Source organism: Podarcis melisellensis (assembly GCF_964234715.1).
Source record: "Podarcis melisellensis genome assembly, chromosome: 7".
Taxonomy (NCBI): Eukaryota; Metazoa; Chordata; class Lepidosauria; order Squamata; family Lacertidae; genus Podarcis; species Podarcis melisellensis.
Genome location: NC_138539.1, coordinates 20447195 through 20469649, shown reverse-complemented (window position 1 = coordinate 20469649; position 22455 = coordinate 20447195). Strand labels below are relative to the sequence as shown.

General features: G+C 41.7%; 1 protein-coding gene across 1 annotated transcript in view; it reads right to left on the bottom strand.

Annotated features, from left to right (window-relative positions):
- Positions 1-22455, bottom strand: part of ANGPT1 (angiopoietin 1) — a 152553-nt gene that overhangs the window by 21790 nt on the left and 108308 nt on the right. The window contains exons 5-7 of the mRNA XM_081918873.1: positions 21578-21705; positions 18376-18477; positions 7961-8130 (exon numbers count right to left, since the gene is read on the bottom strand). Coding sequence (XP_081774999.1) covers positions 7961-8130; positions 18376-18477; positions 21578-21705 — 400 coding nt within the window. The remainder of the gene's footprint in view (positions 1-7960; positions 8131-18375; positions 18478-21577; positions 21706-22455) is intronic.

The following is a 22455-nucleotide window of genomic DNA, read 5'->3' as shown; positions in this document are numbered from 1 at the left end:
GAAATGAGCCTAATATCTTCCCCATCCCTTATTATATGGAAAACAAGAAGTTGCCATACTAGTGCTTGCCTTGTAATGCTAATGTGAAGGCAAGGGGGGTTGTGTAGAACCCATGAGTTGGTCGGAGATACAGAAATGCCTAAGGAATGTGTGTAGTTTGAAACATACACCAAGCACAGACATGATGCCCAAACAATGAGATTTGGCTGTCATGTTTTATACCTGTATATTCTAATTCTCCCACTGACTCCCTGGTTTGAACAAACCATAGATTGCTGTGTTTTTCTACCCATGGAACCTATGGTTTATTAAAACCATTGTTTGTCTCCAAATCAGAAATGGAAGGCACAGTGTGATCTCGGGTTCTGTTTCTGGCTTGTGGATTAGCTATGGGTTACTCATACTGGGAAACGAGTGAGGGAATCAGATTATACAAGTGGCTGCAAAGCTGTCTTTAACAGCCCAACTTATAGTGATGTCACAACTGGGTTATAGGGTGTTCATATAAACACAGTTTTTCATTTTATAACTCAGGGCATGAAAGTTCTTTAACAAACAGCTAATTTCTAAGTGTAGGTAATCAGTGCAGAAAAATCAAGAACTGGAAAGGGTATTCCTGGAAATGTTTACAGAAATTTGAAATAAATAAATGTTGTCTTGGAATCCTTGATTTGCTTTCTAAGGACATAATGTGGGTTTCAAGAAGTGCCAAGATGAATGATGTGCCACTAAGACCCCAGTTTGAAAAACACAAACAGCCTGTTAAACATATTTCTACTCCCATGGCGTCATTTGTGGCTTCTAGAGTCAGATATGAGTGAAAGGTTCACTCATTGTCATCTATTTATACTTTAAGTTGTTAGCTGGTGCCATACTGACCAGGCCAGGAGGGTTCAGACTGAACCCTGAACCCTTTTTTTCTTCTTTTAAAAATCAGAGTCATGGCCTTATAAAAAAAATCTGCAGTTCAGAATTATGACCCCGTCTCTTTAAATAGAATCAGGAATTAGGTACATGGGGCTTGTTATTACTGCTAAACAGACTAATAAAGACTACTCAGTAATGAGTTTGCTTTATGCATGGTTCGGTTTGCAGCAGATTGTCAGGGAGATTTAATGCAATCAGGTATCTGGCAGGTCTTAGTTTTCCATACTGATAAAAGTCTCATATAATTGCTTGTTTGTGGAATCTCCTGCCTCATCATGTTCGGGGATGGCCTGCTTTAAGATTAAGAAGCATGAGAAAGGAGAACAGGAGTCTTGAACTAGAGCAGCGGTTCTCAACCTGTGGGTCCTCAGATGTTGTTGGACTACAACTCCCATCATCCCTGAGCTCTGGCTTTGCTAGCTAGGGGTGATGGGAGTTGTAGTTCAACAACAGCTGGGGACGCACAGGTTGAGAAAGGCTGAACTAGAGCATCAACAGGACATGATCATCTATTGAGTTGTGGTAGATCAGTGATAGGACATCTACAGCAAGCAATGCACCAAACTTCTGAATTGGCCCTTCCCGGCACTCTCTCTAGGCCACACCCCTTCTCCCAGGCTCCCCCCCCCCCCGCATCTTAAGGAGGATTTTCTGTGCAACCGAGGAGTGTGGGGTGGAGGCAGACAGATCATGGTGAGGCAAGCTTTAGCCAAGAAACAAAACAAAACCATAAAAACCCTGTAATATTTTTTTTTAAGCATTTGGCTCACACCTACTGCAAATGCCTAGTGATAATTGATGACAGCTTTCAATTTTTTTCTCTTTTAAAAAAACACAGGGCGGGTGAAGGGTGGAAACTGATGGATGATGTATGAATGCGTCCTATCTAGCTGTCAACATATTGCATGGACTGGGATTTGATTGGATTAAGCTACAACTGTGAGTTTACAAACCTTACGAGAACAATAGCGTCAGCTTTCAGTTAGCCAAACAACGTTTCTCTTAACGTTCGCTAATGCTCAGAGATAGCTCACACAGTGCCACTTCAGACTTTGGTCACTCAACTGATAAAGCACTTTGGCGTTGTTCCAAAATGGATCTTTTGCTAATGGGCACTAGATTAAATCACTACACGTTTTGGTATATTTCAAGTCATTCCCGAGAAGTCATGGTGGCCTGTTGAATGCAGGGATAAATCTCCATGTGGAGAACATTTGCAAAATATGTACAGAAAGCACATCTGCTAAAATCTTATTATGTGTTGCGTTCTACAGCGTTGTGTTCTACAGTCATATGGCTTGAGTGAGCTCATTTGGGTTAGGATTGATTTGATGGGAACTTGGAGGTTCTGTAACCAGAGAAGGAGAAAATTGGGTGTTCCAACCCACCTAGGCTGTTCTGGAGTACATCCTTCCAGTGGCGTAGCGTGGGGGTGCAGGGGGGGCCGGCCGCACTGGGTGCAACATCTGGGGTGGCGCTCACACTCACAGCTCTCTGCCCCTACCGAGTTAGGGGGCGCAAATTACTTGCCTTGCCCCGGGTGCTGACAACCCACGCTACGCCACTGCATCATTCCCATTGTGATATCATAATATTATGTACTTCCCTACCTCTGATACCATTATTGGCTGTTGATGCTGCTGGAGGCAGGGGAAAGCACAACAAGGCAATCGTATGGCATGGGTGAAATGTCCCCCACATTATATTTGAGAGTGGAGAATGTAATGGCAGGATGCTATCCCCATGTTCAGTGCAACACGTTGTTTGGCTGTTTCATTAATTCCCATCGCACTACTTCTTGCCATTGCCCCCACTCCCAGACACATTATTTAGTAAATTCCCATCTGAAATTTGCTTGCAAAATCAGAGAGAAGTTTATGTTCTGGTGTATACTATTTAAATCAAATACATCTGATGAATGTGAATGCTAATGTGAAAATTTGTTTCAGCCAAATATTCTAATTTGAAACAAACACAGATGAAAGCTCATAAAGTATATGCAAGGCGTGCCAGAAACAAATGTGCATTCCCCATGATTACAAAGTCTTCTGTTTAACTCTCTTTATTTCCTCATATAGATATAGAGAGAGATTAATTTGGCCCCTGGAATGTAAATATGAATATTTTGCCATTATTTAAAATGTGTATCTAAACGGCCCTTACTTGAATAGAGTTACCCTGTGGTCTAAAAGGATACTTGGAGATAACCCGTTTAATCATTTCTGCATGCAAATACTGCCAGAAAGTAATATTAAAGAACATATAAATCAGATGAGATGCGTTCAGATTCAGGAATTAGGTCATCATTCAGCATTGATTAGTAAATGCCACTTATTATCAGCCAATACTCTAAGCTCCTTCGCACTTTTTTTATACCCATCTGGGATATATTTTATCCTGCCTTCTCAGAATATATATATATATATATATATATATATATATAGCAGCTGTATGGTTCTGAAAAGAGAGGGTATTTTTTTAATGTACATGTGTTCAGCATTACTGCTTTCAAATCAGAGATCCTTTAGGCTAATAAAAAGTAGTAGAAAGAAGGAAATACAAACAGTTAGGAGAATAAGCAGAACATGTCTGAAGTCACCGATTGGGAATGATCCAGGCTGAATCAAAACTTTCTATAGTGTTTTGTAGAGCCGCATGAAAAATGATTTTCCATATTTTCTCAGGCGTAATATATCACTCCATAGCCTCTGAATCCATATATCAGTGATTGCAAGGAAATGTTGGAGCAGCGTTATTTGTCCTTTGATAAGGCATTAGTGTTCTGAATGCAAACAAAGCGGTTCTTCCAGCTCCCAAGGCTTCCCCCCTCCCACTCCTTCACGTTGTTTTCTGTTTTCTATTTTAGGTTTCCTTGAACTAATGCCCAGGCCAACTTGGAAACCAGTTTCTTTGCTGGTTCTTATTATTGCTGATGGAAATGGTAGTCTTTGGAAGTTAAAAATGCAGTGCATCCTTCCTCTGTGTTTTCTTGCTAACAGGAAATATTGGATGCAGGATCATTGTTGCTGTTAATAGTTTCATCAGCAAGAAAGATCATTTGCTTGGCTGAAAGGAATCTGTTTCCCGTGAGGGATATTCAGAGTAGATGCAACAGGCAACTAGCAATGTGAAAAGAAAGCAACAGTGGATTTTTGCTCAGTAGGCACTTCTTGGGCTTGCTATGCACAATGCAAACCAATGAAAGTTGCGCCATCAAAGGCACAGACACGCTCTGCTCTGTGGTAGGTTGGCCAGCTGTTTGGCATCCAGCCTTAAGATTTAGCTCCCTCCTCAGTTCCACAGCCAACTTCTGTAGCCATCCTAGATTTGGCAAGGGAAGTGAGACTTTTTATTCACGAGGCTGTAACAAGTTCCTACACTAATGCCTTGATGATCAACATTCTTTGGTTAAAAAAAAAACTGGGGGGGGGGGGACACTGGCCAAGTTTAAATCTTCCAAGATGAAGAGATTTGCATATTGGTAACACACCTCATTATTTTAGCAGCAATTTAGACTGTTAGCTGTAAAGGACAAAGCTCTCGCTTTATGACTTATGCTACTTTGTAAAGCATCATGATGGGACAATATAAATAGACTCATAGGATTAGTTCTAACTACTCTGACCAGCCTGCATCTTCTCAGAATGTCAGATAATTTTCACCTTTAACTCAAGATGCCAAGGACCGGCGCTCCCCCCCCCCCAGGAAAACAGGTACCATAACTCAACATGTTACAATAAGTCACCAGGTGACTCGGGGCAGCCCTGAACAGATACTGGTTTTGACATTAGGGATGCGGGTGGCGCTGTGGTCCAAACCACTGAACCTCTTGGGCTTGCCAATCAGAAGGTCGGCAGCTCGAATCCCCATGACGGGGTGAGCTCCCATTGCTCTATCCCAGCTCCTACCAACCTAGCAGTTCGAAAGCACGCCAGTGAAAATAGATAAATAGGTACCACTGTGACAGGAAGGCAAATGGCATTTCTGTGCACTCTGGCTTGCATCACAACATTCTGTTGTGCCAGAAGCAGTTTAGTCATGCTTGCCATGTCTGAAAGCAAGATGAGTGTCACAACCCCATAGTCACCTTTGACTGGATTTAACCATCCAGGGGTGCTTTACCTTTTACCTTTCCTTACTGGTTTGACAACAGCTGCGTTCACTGCCCACAGAGGTGCTAAAAACTACAATAAGCTGCCTCCCTAGCTGGTTTGGGGGTCCCCCCTGGTTCTGGTGTAGGCCAAATAAATGTGTCCCCACCTCCCTCGTTCTCTTAGATTCAGGCAGATGGCTAGGGCAGCTAGGAAGGGCCCTCACGCAAATGCATACATGTGTAATGGTAGATGCCTGGCTGGAAACCTTAAAGCCCACTGCCACTACACAGGAGACAGATGGAAGAAAGAGAAAGATGAACTGCCCCCACCCCATGGCTAGGAGATAGGTGGAGTCATAGATCTAAAGAAAAGTGTAGACTCACACATGCTGGCCAGCTTGCATTTTGACTTGAAATGTTTGTTTGGGGATTCTCAGAAGTAAGTAAAGGCAGAAAGCAGGACAGGGGAGCACCAGCCCACAAACTGGTGCTGACCTTTAAAGCCCTAAACGGCCTTGGTCCAGTATACCTGAAGGAGCGTCTCCACCCCCATCGTTCTGCCCGGACACTGAGGTCCAGCGCCCAGGGCCTTCTGGCAGTTCCCTCGCTGTGAGAAGCCAAGTTATAGGGAACAAGGCAGAGGGCCTTCTCGGTAGTGGCACCTGCCCTGTGGAACGCCCTCCCACCAGATGCCAAAGAGAAAAACAACTACCAGACTTTTAGAAGACATCTGAAGAAAGCCCTGTTAAGGTCAGCTTTTAATGTTTAATAGATTATTGTATTTTAATATTATGTTGGAAGCCACCCAGAATGGCTGGGGAAACCCAGCCAGATGGACAGGGTATAAATAATAAATTAATAAATTATTATTATTATTATTATTATTATTATTATTATTATTAGTGCCAGAACTGTGCTCCAGCTGGGGGGAAAGCACTGCCAGGAACTGAAACTAAAATCTGAGACTAAGGGTGCATTCAGATGTTGCTCTACTTTTCCTGATTACAAAGTTAGCAGATACTGGATTTTAATGTTCCTTTCACACTGAATTACCTGTTGCATTATGGTACTGTGGCTTTTGGACTGATGTGGAGGGAAGAACAGTGTGCCGGAACACTGGCCCATATTTCATCATGTGAAATTGCAACTGAAAACTCCTGTGATTTTCCAGATTAACAGAATAACAAATGGATTTTTTTCTGGCCGCAAATAACATGGAAATACCGTAATTGCTAGATTATGCTACTTTTCTAGAAGTGGCTTTTACAGAGTGTGAGAGATCACAAAAAGAATGGAAATTATCACATATAAAGAAACATTAGAAAAATGGAACTTCTGAAAGTCCTGAATGTAGGCTGGCTTTGGCTAGATAAGGCTATATTCGGGTGCTGAGAGACAGGGTGCTTTTGCCTTTATTTGTGTTAATGGAAAGACATCCATAAGATTTTGTGAGTTTACAGACTTTGAAACTATACTAGACAAGCTGGGCAATAAGGAGACAAACACCAGTATATCAAGTCCATGAGATTCCCCTATCACTGTTGGATCTTGGCTCCAACAGATAAGAAACTGAGCTTGGCTAGAGAAAGAACTGTGCAGCTTAACCTCAGCTATTAGATCACTAGCTAGTCTCTTATTTCTACCTTGGGAAATGTTAATCTTTGGGGTTTTAACTGATGCAAGCAGAATTTTCTTGTATGGCTTAAAAACCCCCTACCACCATTATTTCCCCCCAGTATTTTCAAAATATGCATAAAATTAAGTCAAAATTCAATAGTTTGGTAATTCTAAACCAAATTGAACCTTGTTGCACTGCAGATGATGGAACTGGATGTGCAATAAGGTAATATCAGCTCTCAACTCTATTCTTCTCCCCCCAACTAGCTGTGGCAGCAGCTGCTACGCTCGAGGCAAGGAGAGTTGTATCTCTCTCTGACACACCCTTCACCCCTTTTCCCTGGCACTGGGAACAATGTCATGGCAGCATGGGAAGCTCCTAGAAATGCAGGTTCCTGGGTAAATTACCTTTCCCAGTCTGTTAGCATCTGCGTCACTGCCATAATAATGATCTATACACCGGGGGGGGGGGGCAGAGACACCTCCTTCTTTCATTGCCTCCCTGCAAGTGCCAGAAAATCAGCTGCCAGATAGGTGAATGGTGGAAAGATTTGTGGTGTGGAGGAGTTCTTCTCTGGTTCAGATTACAATCCAAGCCAGAGAAAGACTCTGAACTTAAAAAAATAAAAATTAAAAAAAAAATGAGGTGAGCATTATGAGTCCCAAGATTCATATTTTGAGCCAAGGAATTGACTCAGTGACATGATTTAGGGGCAACAATATGTCCAGTGAATGCAAGAAAAGAAAAGAAAAGAAAAGAAAAGAAAAGAAAAGAAAAGAAAAGAAAAGAAAAGAAAAGAAAAGAAAAGAAAAGAAAAGAAAAAAGTCGCAATAATTCAGAGTGCTGATTCAAGCACTTAAATTATTTTAGGCTACAACTGTATGCACACCTACTGTCAGGAGCAAGCCAGCAGTAAATCACACCGTGCAAGTTTGAGTTAACTCTTTATTAGCAAGAACACGATCTGCACACCTACCTGGGGGTAAACACCACTGAACATGATGAGACATACTTTTAAGTAAACATAGGTAGTTGTGGGAAATATCTCTAGAACGTTATACCAGCCGAATGGGGATGCCTTGTCAAACATGACCACTTTATATTTACATGTCCATAGTATATGGATATCTTATATGTCAACAAGTATAAGTTTGTACCTAGGCAGTCAGTGTAGACAATACAGAATAGTCTAATTCATGTAATCGAGCTTCACATATTTTCTCATATTCCATCTACTAAAAGCTACCTTCCAATTGTATATGTTTGGTTAGTGAGTTTCTAATTCATTGCATGCACACAGTGACAAAAACATCTGGACTCACCTGTAATTCTGCTTTTCATTTCCTATGTAAAATCTATCGTATTGTGAATATGCCCGGCTTCCTTCCCAATCCATTAGTTCAATTCTTAGAGAATAGTGTCTTTGACTAGTGGTTATTGCAAAGATAAACTCATTCCCCAGCCAATATTCTCCAGAAGGACTACCAAAGCCCTAGAAAAAAAAGAGATAATATTCAATTTATTGGTCTTTGCTTACATTTCTTTAATACTTAAACTATAGCAACTGTCACTTGAAGGGAAACCAACTTTCATAGTTGTGATAAAACTTGACTAATACCCACAATATTATTGAAGTTGTCAGATGCAATTTGGAAATACGAGATCGTGTTTTCGTTGACAACTATTATTATTGCCGCTGTTTGTTGACTATGATGACATGAGATTGCTATGAAAGTTTCCTCATGTTTGAGGCATAGAGTTACTACTTCTTTTTCCCAACTCCTCGTTTATTAAAACATGGCAAGCTTTAGGTCGGATCAGATGTACTCTTTGCAAAAGAATTAAAATATATCAGGTTGGATCCAGACAAAATTAGTCATAAGGTAGCCATGATACCCTAATTTTCCAATTGATTTTGATAGACCTTGCGTTTGCTTCTGCTGCAGAGAACATTTATACTCTACTTCATTAATTACTTTGTTATACTACTTTAGTAATTATTAATTATATTTCTGGGTTGTATCCAATGTAGTGCTAGACAACCTGCATTGTTAGCACAAAGATTTCTGCTTGTGCAATGGAGCTTCCACTCTCTCTTTCTCCTGTACACCCTAAATTTGCTGTGGAATTCCCCCCAACCCTTTGGATCAAATTTGAGAAGGATGCAGGGCATTTGCAGTGGTAGGAGGAGTGGGAATCCCATTGCACAAGCATAAATCCTTGCACTCATGCAACGAGTGCACAGCATACCTCCCTATGCATGTGGAATTTTATTAAAGAGTTGGTTTTGTGGCTTTAATGCTATTAATTGTTCTAGGATTTTAAAATGAATTTATTTATTATAAAATTAAAGGAATAATAATACTAAGCTTAGTTTGAATGGAACTCATGTCGTCTAGAAAATGCAAAAAAGGATGGTAAAAAATTCCCAGGAGACAACAGGAGAGATGGACAGCATTAGCTGCTAAAATAAAGGTAAAGGGACCCCTGACCGTTAGGTCCAGTCGTGGATGACTCTGGGGTTGCGGCGCTCATATCGTTTTATTGGCTGAGGGAGCCGGTGTACAGCTTCCGGGTCATGTGGCCAGTATGACTAAGCCGCTTTCTGGCGAACCAGAGAAGTGCATGGAAGTGCTGTTTACCTTCCCACTGGAGTGGTACCTATTTATCTACTTGCACTGTGTGCTTTCAAACTGCTAGGTTGGCAGGAGCTGGGACCGAGCAACGGGAGCTCACCCCGTCGCAGGGATTCGAACTGCCAGCCTTCTGATCGGCAGGCCCTAGGCTCTGTGGTTTAACCCACAGCTCCACCCATGTCCCAGCTGCTAAAATAGCTGTCTACTAATACATGATATTGAAAAGGAAAGAGCTTTTGAAAACCCGAAAGAAGACAGCGTGTGTTTTCCAAACTGATAGGTTCTACACTTTTTTTGTGAGCCACATTAGGAACATCTATGTAGAAAAGTGTCATAAAATAAAAACAGCACCACTACTACCAAAACATAATCCTAGCCCAAAGGATTACCATATCTAGAAATGCCTGTTATAATTAATCCACATATTTTTGCCCACTTGATAAGCCTCTTGAAATTACAACATAATGTTATTTTTATTCATAATTTTGGCCTGGTTGGGACATCCAGCAGCCCTCTAGACTCACACACATGTGCGTTCGTGCATACACAATCAAATTTGCAATATTTAAGCTCCTGCTGACCTTGAAATAAAATAAACAACCTGGCAAGCAAAGGAAACATTAATTTGGGACACAGCTAATTGCCCTTGTGGTATGTTTTAAAATGGCAGACTGTCTTTTAAGTGGGATGCCTTTATCCCTTAGGACACCTGGAGTTTCCCATAGAGCCATTGCCATTGTCTGTCTGGTTGTGCAGCTGAAGTAGCAAAGCAGCAAGCATTGGTGCTGAATGCACTAGAAGAAAAGACATGACCCTGGACAGCTCTGTTGGACGTCACTTTAGAGGGCTTTGCGCCCTAATGGTCTAAGGACATAATGCATCACTTGGCTCTCCTTATTGCAGAGGGGAGGATGTTTTCCTTGGCTCTGCCCAGCATGCAAGGCATAAGAAGCCTACTTTCCTTTGTCCCATGGTTTCTTCCATTTCCCCCCTGTGATTTCCAGGCACAGGTCTGGGCGGTTTTTTCTTTTGTCCTGTTTTTATTGTTGCCCAGGAAAACCCACAGTTTACTGCTGAATTGGAACAAATGTCAATCCACAGAAAACCTGACTGACGTTTGTTCCGATTCAGCAGTAAACAGCAGGTTTTCCCAGGAGAAGTAGAAGGACATACCTAAAACCTCTCAGTCCCGTGCCTGGACATCACAGGGCAAATATGATGAGCCCACAGTTATAAAGACCACCATTTGCGTTGGTGCGAACTGATATGGCTACATTAAACCAGTCGTGTCCAATAACAATAGCCAATTGTTAAAATGTTACTTCAATGACGTTCTGATCAGAGGGATATATAACAAAGGGAACTGGAGACAAATGGCATTTTATAATGTTTCAGCTACTTAGCAAGAACCACCAAAGGCCAATCTACATTTCCCGTTAATTGTGCTGCAATTAGTGGAGCTGAAATAACAAAAAGGGTCAGGGAGTCTGTGTGAGTTTTGAAAGCAACTGCAAGGATCTTGCATGACTCTTAATAGAGCCACTCAGAATTTGCAGACTCGATGTTAACAAGGGGGCAGGGGAAAATCCCATGGATGGTGCAAAAGGGATTTATTACCTTTGGCAAATTTCATAAGGGTATCCTATTTGAATCGTGTTCCTTCAGCGTCATTAAACCATTTTCTCTCTTGCGTTGTTTATTTTGTCTGATAATGTTCATAGGAAGCTTTGGCGTTTTTTGTAAGTGCTCCCCCCAAATTGAAACCAGACACAGACAGTATAGCCTATGGGTTCATCTCTTGTCAGACAGCCCACTGAAGAAAGCAGTTAATATGTCAGGTAAGCCCCCCTCTCCCCAATCTCAGCAAGCATGCCTTTCCAGGGACTATAAAGAATAATCAGGGAGATTCTCAAGCTTTACATGGGAATACGCAGCAGTCTTTGAACATTTCTGGCAATAATTTTATTACTGTGCACAATTTGTTTTGATGCATACTCCACTTTTTTGATATTTCTCACAAGGCAGTAACAAAAAACCACACACACCATAAATAATATGTATAACGTTTTGCGAGGGGGGAATCAACAACAAAGTCAAAATTGTAAGAATAGCAGTCAAAGCTAGCAACCATTGATAACCTTATACCCCGTGAATTTGCCCAATGCCCTTTTAAAGTCATTCAGGTTGTGGACATTTCTTTAGATCAGGCCAACCAGAGTGTTCCTCTCTGTTTGCTGTCCCTTATGTTTCGTTACCACAAGGTCAAAGTCTTCATTTCACCAAAAAAGCCACAAACTCCCCCAGGAACACCTCTACTGTGGGGTTTGGTTGTTAAGGGTGGGTGGTTAAAATAATAGAGACCACAAGGTTTCATGAGCCAAGATTAAAAGCTAACGAAAAGGATAAATAGAAAGGTTGTTCTTAGGATAAAATGTTTTCACATATGAATAGTTACATGCAAACCATCAGTGGTGGACCTATATTTTGGGGGCTTGAAGCTTGAACGGTAATGGGGGCCCCTTTGTAACCAGCAAAGAGGTCTGGGTAACCACTGTTATCTTCTCCAATGGGGTTGTTCCATGACAGATTACCAAACCTTTACAACACCTGTGCTACTGACTCTCAAACTTTGATTAACACAAAATTGATCAATTTGAGTTGTGCAACTCATATCATCTTTTTTTTTTAAAAAAAAGCAATGTTGACTAAGGTCACTTCTGGGCCCCCTCTAGAATTAGGTGCCTTGATGCTTAAGATTCATTAGTTTTATAATAGACAAAATCAATCCCACAAGAGGAGCAAAGTACAGAAAACAAAAGCAGGTTGAACTCATCCCAACAGCTGAGAGTTAAGGCCCTAAAGATAAAAGTCCTAGAAACCTTTTGGCAGTTTGCAGCTCCCTCTGGCTTGTCATCTTCCAACACCTACATGATTTATTGTTCTAGAGATCCGTGCCAGTCTGACAATCATTGCAAGTAGCTAGCTAAATATACCTTTGCATATCCCAAACTACAAACAGACACAAACATCAAAGAAGTGCACTTTTGTCTGAATCCTGTTTGTAGACGGGCCCACCCAGAATCCACACCTTATCTCATTATTTCCTAAAACCTCCTGAGATGCTTACCTTAGAGAGATAGCAAATTAACTCCTTGATTCCCCAACCAAACTATATACAATATTTCTGTATCTTTTTAAGCAGCCCGTTTCCTTCACAGCCATCACTATTTCTTCTAGTAATAAATTCCATAGTTTGGCTATGAATGGTGTGCATCTTCATGCTTCCTCCATGTGCCTGCAGAAGACCCACTGGCTGTCTTCTAGCTCACCCACCTGAGCCAAATCTCAGACAACCACAAAGCAGCCATGGTTTTTCTCTTCTCTCACCCAGGAAGATGAGGCATGAGGAGAGCAAAGACCTGTTTGAGAACCAGAACAGGGGTCTCCTCTGGCCACAATCCCATTTGAAATAACCCAATCCCATTTTATCTTAGAAATTAAGTAGGGTTGAGCTTGGCTAGTAGAGGCATAGGTAAATTTGGCCCTCCAGATGTTTTTGGCCTACAACTCCCGTGATCCCTAGCTAAGAGGACCAGTGGTCAGGGATGATGGGAGAGCCAGTGTGGTGTAGTGGTTAAGAGCGGTAGTCTCATAATCTGGTGAACCGGGTTCGTATCTCCGCTCCTCCACATGCAGCTGCTGGGTGACCTTGGGCCAGTCACACTTCTTTGAAGTCTCTCAGCCCCACTCACCTCACAGAGTGTTTGTTGTGGAGAAGGAAGGGAAAGGAAAATGTTAGCTGTTTTGAGACTTCTTTGGGTAGTGATAAAGCAGGATATCAAATCCAAACTCTTCTTCTTCTATGCCTGGGCTAGTACTTAGGTAGGAGGCTGATTGGGAATCCTACGTGCTTTGACCTCCTATTTTGTGTTTCAGTGAATGGTCATTAACTAGCTCCAGGTTCTCTGGAATGAAATGGGATTTTCCAGATCCATTTCAGTGGGGCTTTAGACCTGATTTTGGAACTGAAACTGCCTTAGTCACCCTGTGAAATTACTATTGTCAAGAGAGGGGTGAGAGAGTTCAACACTGCTGATTCTCTTGAAGGCTTTTGATGCCATCAGTCATGGTATCCTTCTGGATAGGCTGCCCGGAATAGGGGAGGGAGGCCTTCCTTTGCAGTTTTCCCTCTCCTGTTTGGATGGTAAGTGTTAGTAGATTTTTGCTTCACCCTACTTCCATTTTTCCTGTGCAGCCACACATCTGGGAACCTGATATTTCAAGGTTCTGCACTTTAGATGTTTGTGTGGTATCGTGAAGCGGGAATATGTGATGTCTGGGGCAAGGCTAAATGGGACACCCTTCTGCATTGCATGAACAAATCTTCTGAAGGCAGCTATAATTTCCTCAACAGAATTTATATACAATGCAGCCAAGCGCTATGTGTTATGAAACAACTCTTTTTGCTATAGCTGAACTCTCCTTGTCCTTTCTGACTAGGGAAGGCTGCCATATGGGTATTATTTAAATAATACATGGGTAGCATTTATTACAGCATCCCTAGAAATGCTGTACTCAGCCGAACCAAGCAGATATATAGCCGCATGTCAACACAATTCCTCAAACAGATGTTATTCAGTAACATTCACAAAGGGAGGATAGCGGATTATTTTTACCACAAGCTCAGGCAAAGAAAGTGTAATCAGCTTTTTGTTCAGTAGCTGAGAAATGACTATAAATTAATTAAACAAGAATGTATGTGGTGGCTTGTGGTTTTATCTAATAGGTTTGCTGAACTGCGTGGGGTGGAAGTGTCTCAGCTTCTGGTTACATGATTTTTGGCACATCAAGTTTCTTACTCTGATCTTGTCCATCCATACCACTCAACCTTCTCCTTTCACCCAGCTGCAGAGAGTTTGGTCAAGCAGTGGCACATGCCTGGCCTCCTGATAACTGAGCCACTACTTTCAAATTTCTCATAATCCACCCTGGCCTTTCTTGTACAGTGGTACTTCGTGTTAAGTACTTAATTCATTGTGGAGGTCCGTTCTTAACTGGAAACTGTTCTTAACCTGAAGCACCACTTTAGCTAATGGGGCCTCCTGCTGCCGCCGTGCCACCAGAGCATGATTTCTGTTCTCATCCTGAAGCAAACTTATTAACCCGAGGTACTATTTCTGGGTTAGTGGAGTCTGTAACCTGAAGCATATGTTACCTGAAGCGTATGTAACCTGAGGTACCACTGTATATTGTAGGTTTAAAGGTAAAGATAAAGGGACCCCTGACCATTAGGTTGTGGTGCTCATCTCGCTTTATTGGCCAAAGGAGCTGCCGTACAGCTTCCAGGCCATTTACCTTCCCGCCGGAGCAGTACCTATTTATCTACTTGCACTTTGACGTGCTTTCAAACTGCTAGGTTGGCAGGGAGCAGGGACTGAGCAATGGGAGCCCACCCTGTTGCGGGATTCAAACCGCCGACTTTCTGATCGGCAAGTCCTAGGCTCTGTGGTTTAAACCACAGCACCACCCGCGTCCCTATATTGTAGGCTTGGAGGCATTTAATTTTGCTTTCAGAAGATGCCTGTTTGCAGCATTTTTTCCCTTTAATGTCTAGATTGCTGAGGCATCACAAAGTGTTTCAGGGGTCCCTGTTCAACTTATACCACCTCACAGAGATCTGCCTTCACCTCTAGAAATCCTCAATCCCACCAAAGTGACCCTGCTATGATTCAGAACTCATCTGAATATAATGCACATCCTTATCCTAGTTAAGTATGCCACATGCCAGAAACAAGGAACTGAAATAATCTATAGTAGCTGTATTTAAATTAACAAAGAACCATAAAATCAATAGTGTGAGTTGTTTAAAAATGCAGAATATTTATTTTGATCAAAAACATACCCTTCAAGCTAAGCCAAATGTTTTTTGTTTGACAAATGCATGTAAAAGTGGTTTTCCCACTAAAAAAAAAAAATCATTAGTAGTGAGAGCAGAATGGAAACAGTGAAGCAGGCATGACTAACTCTGAAAACACAAAGCTTTTAAAAATGTAGTCAACACCTCATTTGGAAAAAAAGGAAAATATTTAATCAGGAACAATTTCTTCCTAATTTAATAAGTTGCTTGACATTATGTCTTCTAGTTTTAGCCTTGTGGTGTACCCTGGCATCCTTCAGAAAGTCTTGAAACTTCTCTATAACCTGGCACCCTCTGGAGGACACAAGGACAGCTAATTTCATTTGTCACAAGATCACATGGAGAAGTGCTGTCAAGTTGTTCCTTGTGTTCCAGAAACCCAACAGGCTTCAGTTACATTTGGGCATTTACTGACAGTAGCCCCATACTGTGGAACAATCCTCCAGCAGAGATCCAGCAAGCATCATCAGTTTTGACTTTCAGGCATCTCTTGAAGACTTTTTTTTTTTTAATGCTGACAGGCTATGCAGTTGTTTAATCCCCCCCCCCCTGCAGCCAGTCATTTTAATGTACTGATATATTGTGAATTATTTTTGTACACCACCCTGACGTTATAATATACAAATGGCAATATATAAATACTTTTGTAACGGAACAAATACCCAACTATTTAAATAGCCGCATTTTATCTCTGGGATTAAATGCAGAACAGAAAAGCCCAAATCAGTGTTAGCTACCACCATCTATTGACTTCAGAACAGGAGTTCAGAGGAGGTGACTGAATACAAATAAGGGTGGTGTATAAATTCATTGTGTCCTTAAAAAAGAGGACCAAGCCAATTCAGCATTTCTCAGTTTTCTTGCACAGTAGAACACAACTATTAGTTGGATTATCCACTTCTTTGGGTTTTGCTCCGCAATAGTGGTCTCAAAAGGTGCACATTTTCAAAACATTAGTAAGCACACAAAATGTTACAGATAGGTAGCCGTGTTGGTCTGCCATAGTCAAAACAAAAAATATTCCTTCCAGTAGCACCTTAAAGACCAACTAAGTTAGTTCTTGGTATGAGCTTTCGTGTGCATGCACACTTCTTCAGATACACTTCTTCTGTTTCAGTGTATCTGAAGAAGTGTGCATGCACACGAAAGCTCATACCAAGAACTAACTTAGTTGGTCTTTAAGGTGCTACTGGAAGGAATATTTTTTGTTTTCACACAAAATGTGTATGTTAGGATGGAAAGGAATGTATTGAAAATGCATATTTTATGGGTAAATGAATTCAAAGTTCATACAATTTACATGTGAACTTTGTTTCTGTTAATTTTGGAAAGCCTGCAAAAAATAGGATGTAGCAGATCTATAGCTGAGAACACCAGTGAAACTGACATAGAATGGACTTAGGCAGGTCTGCCCATCCTTAATCCAGACAAACCTACTTCCCATCATGCCACTATTGCACAACTAGCAGAAGGAATGCAGATGTCCTCAGAGTCTGACGATTCATTCTCACAGAGAAACCACATCATAGCCTCAGTCTCATCAGTGATAGTGGAGCCAATGGCTGCTAAAGCAGGCAAAGTGCATTTGCCTACCAGAGGCAGAGGAAGCCAGCTGGACTGAGTAACAGCCCCATTTTAGTCTCAGTCTAGGAGTGCCTGGTGCTGAAGCAACATTTGGGCCTGCTCCTGTCAGTCTGTCTACAGCCTGAGCTGCTCTTGGAGCTGTCCATGGTACTACCTCGACCCTGAACTCTTGCCTTCAGCATACAGTGGTTTCTCGGGTTAAGTATGGTACTTAATTCGTTCCGGAAGCCTGTTCTTAACCTGAATGTTCTTAACCTTAACTTTAGCTAGTGGGGCCTCTCGCTGCTGCCGCACTGCTGAAGCATGATTTCTGTTCTCATCCTGAAGCAACGTTCTTAACCTGAGCTACTATTTCTGAGTTAGCGGAGTCTGTAACCTGAAGTGTCTGTAACCTGAAGTGTATGTAACCCAAGGTACCACTGTATACTCTTCCCATGAGCGTGAACTGCTTATGGGTCTGCTGCCTTCAGGTTGGACTGGAACATTCAATGGGCTGCAATTACTACCCACTTGGACAAGAACACCTATGTGGTGGCACAAGTTCAAACAGCACCTCCATCTGAGGGCATCCCAGCAATGAGTCTCTCCACAGCCCTAAGTTTTAATGCTGGAGTCAACAATGTGTCTGACTGTGGAGTAACACAAGCTTTTATGGGTTTTGTAGGATAAAAACAGCTGGGAAGTTTTCAGTCTCCCTGTTTCTTAAATAAATTAGTCATTCTCGAGACCTCTTTCTGCAAATGCAGAAATGAAAAAATATTGCCTGAATTATATTTGAAAGATGATCCTTGAGAGGACCCTTGGGCTATAGAGAAAAGATGTTCTTCACCATCTGATTATCCATCCCCAGGTTTAAAATACTGAACATCTGTTATTCCCCCACCTCGAATTTAATACATAATTTGTGCTGTGTTTTTTAAAAGGAATAATCTAGGGCAGGGTTTCCCAAATTTGGGTCTCCAGCTGTTTTTGGACTATAATTCCCACCATCCCTGACCACTGGTTCTGCTAGCTAGGGATGATGGGAGTTGTAGTCCAGAAACAGCTGGAGACCCAAGTTTGGGAAACCTTGATCTAGGGCAAGGTATCAAATATAGCAGTTTTCCTCAGAACAGTGACTGTTATCCAAACCAGCTTTCTCCTTTAAAATACTAGTCATTTCTCCGTGTTTCCTTTCAGAGACAATTCTCCCTTACTACATGAGAAGCTCCCATTCTTGAGCAGAAGTCCTTTCCCCTTTTTCACAAGGGAGTTTGGAGCTTACCCAAGGTTACTTTTATTATTCATGCTGAATGTGACACATCCTCTTGGGGTGAGGAATGGAAAGCATAGACAAAGGCAACAGATACATCCCAAAATCTGCGAGGCATGGGGAGTTTCTAAGCAGAGGAGCTCTAAGAAGTATGATTCATGTTAAATCAAATCAAGAAAGGGTTCTTTAGATGGCTATATGAGACTTGAGTCACATGGTTCTTCTGGCTTTCCTGTTTAAAGGCCACATTCTTAACACAGTGTCTGCTTCAAAATAAGAATGATTTTATAGCAATATCCCCATGGATTCTAGGGATAGAATTCCTGTAAGTAACTCCCCCCAGCTTACCATCTTGTATTCTTTCCAGCTTTTTTGGAAATCTAGGCTCCCATCTTCTCGGTGTTGTATGACTGTCCAGCCTCCTCCTGCGGTCTCCATGTTACAAAAAACCTAGGCATAAGAAGATACACTCGTAAAATTCACTGTGTGGATCTGGGCCCTTGATATATCCAGGTCAGCTTCCTGCCTCCTGCAGTGGCCAATCTGAGTCTTCAGAAAACTTTGCAAAAAAGCAAATTAGATAGTAACCCATGTTTTTTAATGCCTAGATTCTAAAAAAGGGGGAAAACGGGGAAAAAGAGGGTTACTGAACATGGAGGGTGGATTTCTCAATCTCAGAGACCCAGGGAGCAATCGTATACACAAGAAGCTGGCACAAAGCAAGCTGGCGTAAGTTACTCCAGATCCAAACTCCACTAGCAGTAGAGCCACAAGCTAAGCCTGGCAGAGGGAAAACAAGCCTTCAAAATAGTTTGAGTTACACTATCCTCTGACCCTGTCAGATCCCTCAGAAGACAGGCAAGCACTTACCACACTTTGAGAAGGTGCTGCACCACTCACACTGTGCGAAATACACCTCTGCCCACATGCATTTAACTATGTAAGTAAGGCCCCCTTTCCACACACCAGCAGCTCTCTCAGAGCTGTTTCCCTCAGGTGCTATCTAACACAGATTTGCTATCTGTCCGGTTGAAACATCCACATGGATGGGATCTATAGCACAATTCTTTCTAGCCTCAGCTGAGAGAGTGTAACAGGTGGAAGAGACCCACACAACCACCGTTGGCCACGTGTGGGAAGGGTTGGGCAGTGGCTTCCATGTTCCTGCAGGTGCATGCAAATGGCATGAAGGATCCACACCACTGTGCGCTTTATACTGCACATCTTTTATAGGAGATGCCGGGCCACACACACACACACACACACACACACACACACACACACACACATATATATGAGATGCATTCCTATGCCAAAAGGAGCTTTCACTGATTGTATAGCTTACATGGTCATGTATTTAGGAAACAAGTTAGTCAAAATATTCTCAGCCTTTTCCTTTTCCAAGGGGGGGGACGACGAAAAACCCAGTTTTTCAGGTTTTCCTCAGTCTTCTTTCTTGAAGCAATTTCCTTAAATATGTTCATACTCAGATGCACACACTCCAGAATGGTTGAAAGTATTTCAGAGTTCTTCTCAATGTGATCTCTTAGCAAGGCTACATGCTCTGCTGGTGTTTTGAGCGTGATTTTAACAAAAGTTGTTATGAATTCAGTGCAGGTCTCAGCATTCTCACGCAGGAACATAGAAGGAAGCGGACCTCATGACACTAGCTGGTAACATAACGCTGTACATGGCCTGATCACATGGGGGTCACTACCCAATTCCTTTCAACTGTTTCCTTCATAATTGTCCAAAGGATGCTATTTTATCCTTAGCTGAATCAATTCCATGCCTTTCACTCCAAGGGGTATTGTCCATTCTGGTGTTATGCGGTTCCCACTACTGAATGAACTTCCAGTCTTCTTTATGCAGCCAAGAACCCCGCATTTTGTATCAGAGGAAGGGGATTGTACAATGTCCCCCACCCCCCGCCACCAAATGGAAGCCTTATTTGAGGAGGGAAGATCAAAAAAGGAAAAAAATCTAAAGAAGTGCTTTTGCTTGGAGAAAAACAATTTGGCTCTCTGCTTCCTCCCACAATGACATTTGAGTGCAAACATTTATCTGCACCATGTGGCTTCATTGGTCTTTGATTTATAGCCGCCTCTTTAAAGCAATTCATGTATCTTATTTAACACTCGCATCAAGCTCCCAGAAACACAGTGGCTACTTTTTATGCACATTAAATCCTCATACACCAGTCTGTAGGCTTATGTTTCCATATGGCAGCTGTGGGGAGGGCATGGCTGGGAGAGATGTATAAGCAGGCCTACACATACAGGAAACTTCTTGAAGCGTATTTTTTTTAAAATTTAAAAAATCCTTTCCTGAACAGGTTAGGGAGTTTTACTGTTCTGAGTAATGTAGCAAATTAAAAAACGAGGAATCAGACAATGACAGAGGGATTTGCAGCACTAAATTATTCACTGTGTGGTCTGGTCCACTCCATAGCAATGGAAGGGAACACCTGCCACATGAACAGGAATGGCAGGCTGATTATAAATGTTAGCTTACCACTATCTGAGCCAACAAATGTCCTCAACTGGCTCATGTCCCAGACAAGGTCAAGGAACTCAGCTATTAAACACCTTCAGCATGTTTTGAGGTCGAAACCTGAATACACACACGAAATAAGAACTTGAATTGCTCTGCTTTTTTATTTTATTTGCTTGATAGTGGATGGAATATAACCTGAATCATCACAATGCAGTGGATTCTAATGAAATGAAACTCCCTAAACTGATAAGAGATGTATCAAATTTACAACAGCCCTATGGAAGCGTGCGCTTTTGCTGTTGTTTCAGGATTAAAATATTACCATAGCTCTCAACTTTATTTTAGATGCTGCCAGTTCCAGTCATATGTCAGCTGAAAGAATTCCATCAAAAATAGAAACAGGAGTGGGAATTGTCATCTCCCTCCCTTTTCTGTCCCATGTCTGGTAAAAAAATAAATCCAGTGACTATGATGGGTACAGCAACACAAATGATGTTATCTTTGGCTGAAGGCGAACAGTAGCTGAATGGAAACAAGGCCACACGTGACTAATATATGGCAGAATGAAAAAGGATGCCTTCTTACATCCCTAATGATGGACTGGTCGGAAGAAGTCTTTGTGGTACATAGGTGACTGCACCCAGTACTCTTTCTTCTTTCCCTCTGGTAACTGGAGATACCAATGAAATGGATCACTGATGGGACACGCATTTTGAAACTATATAACACTGCTCCAAGCATTGCTTTTTCTTGCTAGATTATTTAGACGTCTTTGTATTTAGAGGATCATGGTTTTTTCGGTTTTTGTTTTTTTGAGGCACAATATTGCAACTTACCTTAATACTGCAAAATTTCGAAATCCCTGATAAGCAGACACCTGCTTTTAAATCCCTTCCTGCAGAAATTGAGGAGAGGGGCCAGGGATGCATCATATCTCACAACATTATAATTTAAAGATATGATACCCAGATTGCAAAAGGCCAACTCTTAAGCTCTGCGGAGTATCTAATGAAACAGTTGAAAACAACAACAACAACCCACAAAAATTATTTACCTTTTTAGGTTCTGATATGTTATTAACATAAATAGTGTAGACACCACTTTTGTTGAAGCCAGCTTGGTATGCATCAGCACAGTCTCTGAATGGCCTGTCATCTTCTCTTTTTGTATTCTTTAGTACAACTGGAAAACAGAAAACGAGTATGGTGTTGACATCAGCAGTAACAGCCGCATTGCAGTGTTATTTCTAATGGTGTATTTTTTGTTAATGGTTGCTCTAATATTTTACAATGTGGTGACATAAAAATACTTTCATAAATAGATCAATATAATATACAAAAATTAGAGGCATTTAATTCAGTGACAAGCAGAGTGATACCGCAGCCTGAGCAACTGAGTCTAGGTTATCCTGGTCAAAGGGCAGATCCACACTTGTGGTTTTTAACATTAAAGAAGGGTTAAGAAATGCTTTTGATAATGTAGATGGACACATGGCACCCTACTTTTTACGTTCATAAAGTGTTATTACCTTGTCTTTTTATTGCTTATTTTTTAATTGTTTTATGCTGCTATATCGGTGCACACTGCTCATATGTCCCTAGGTAGTGTTTTGCCTTTTTGTTTTCACTGCATTCAAACTCCGCCTCTCCCCCCCCCATAGTATTCAAGGGGGCAGATAACAAAGGAAATGGAGGGAGAGAGGAAGAATTAAAATGTGAGACCAGAAGGTGGAGCGCAGCAACCAGCGACCACCACCAGCATTTTGGAGAATGGCGTGGCCAGGTATTACTTACATTAGACAGGGGGGAAAGCCAAAGGTAAAAAATGTTTTGATTAACAAATATGCCCTGTGACATTTTAGGACGACATATCTAATAGCGTTCCAATAGGAGGAAATACCGTAATGTTCAACAGGTCAGTGTAGATCCAGCC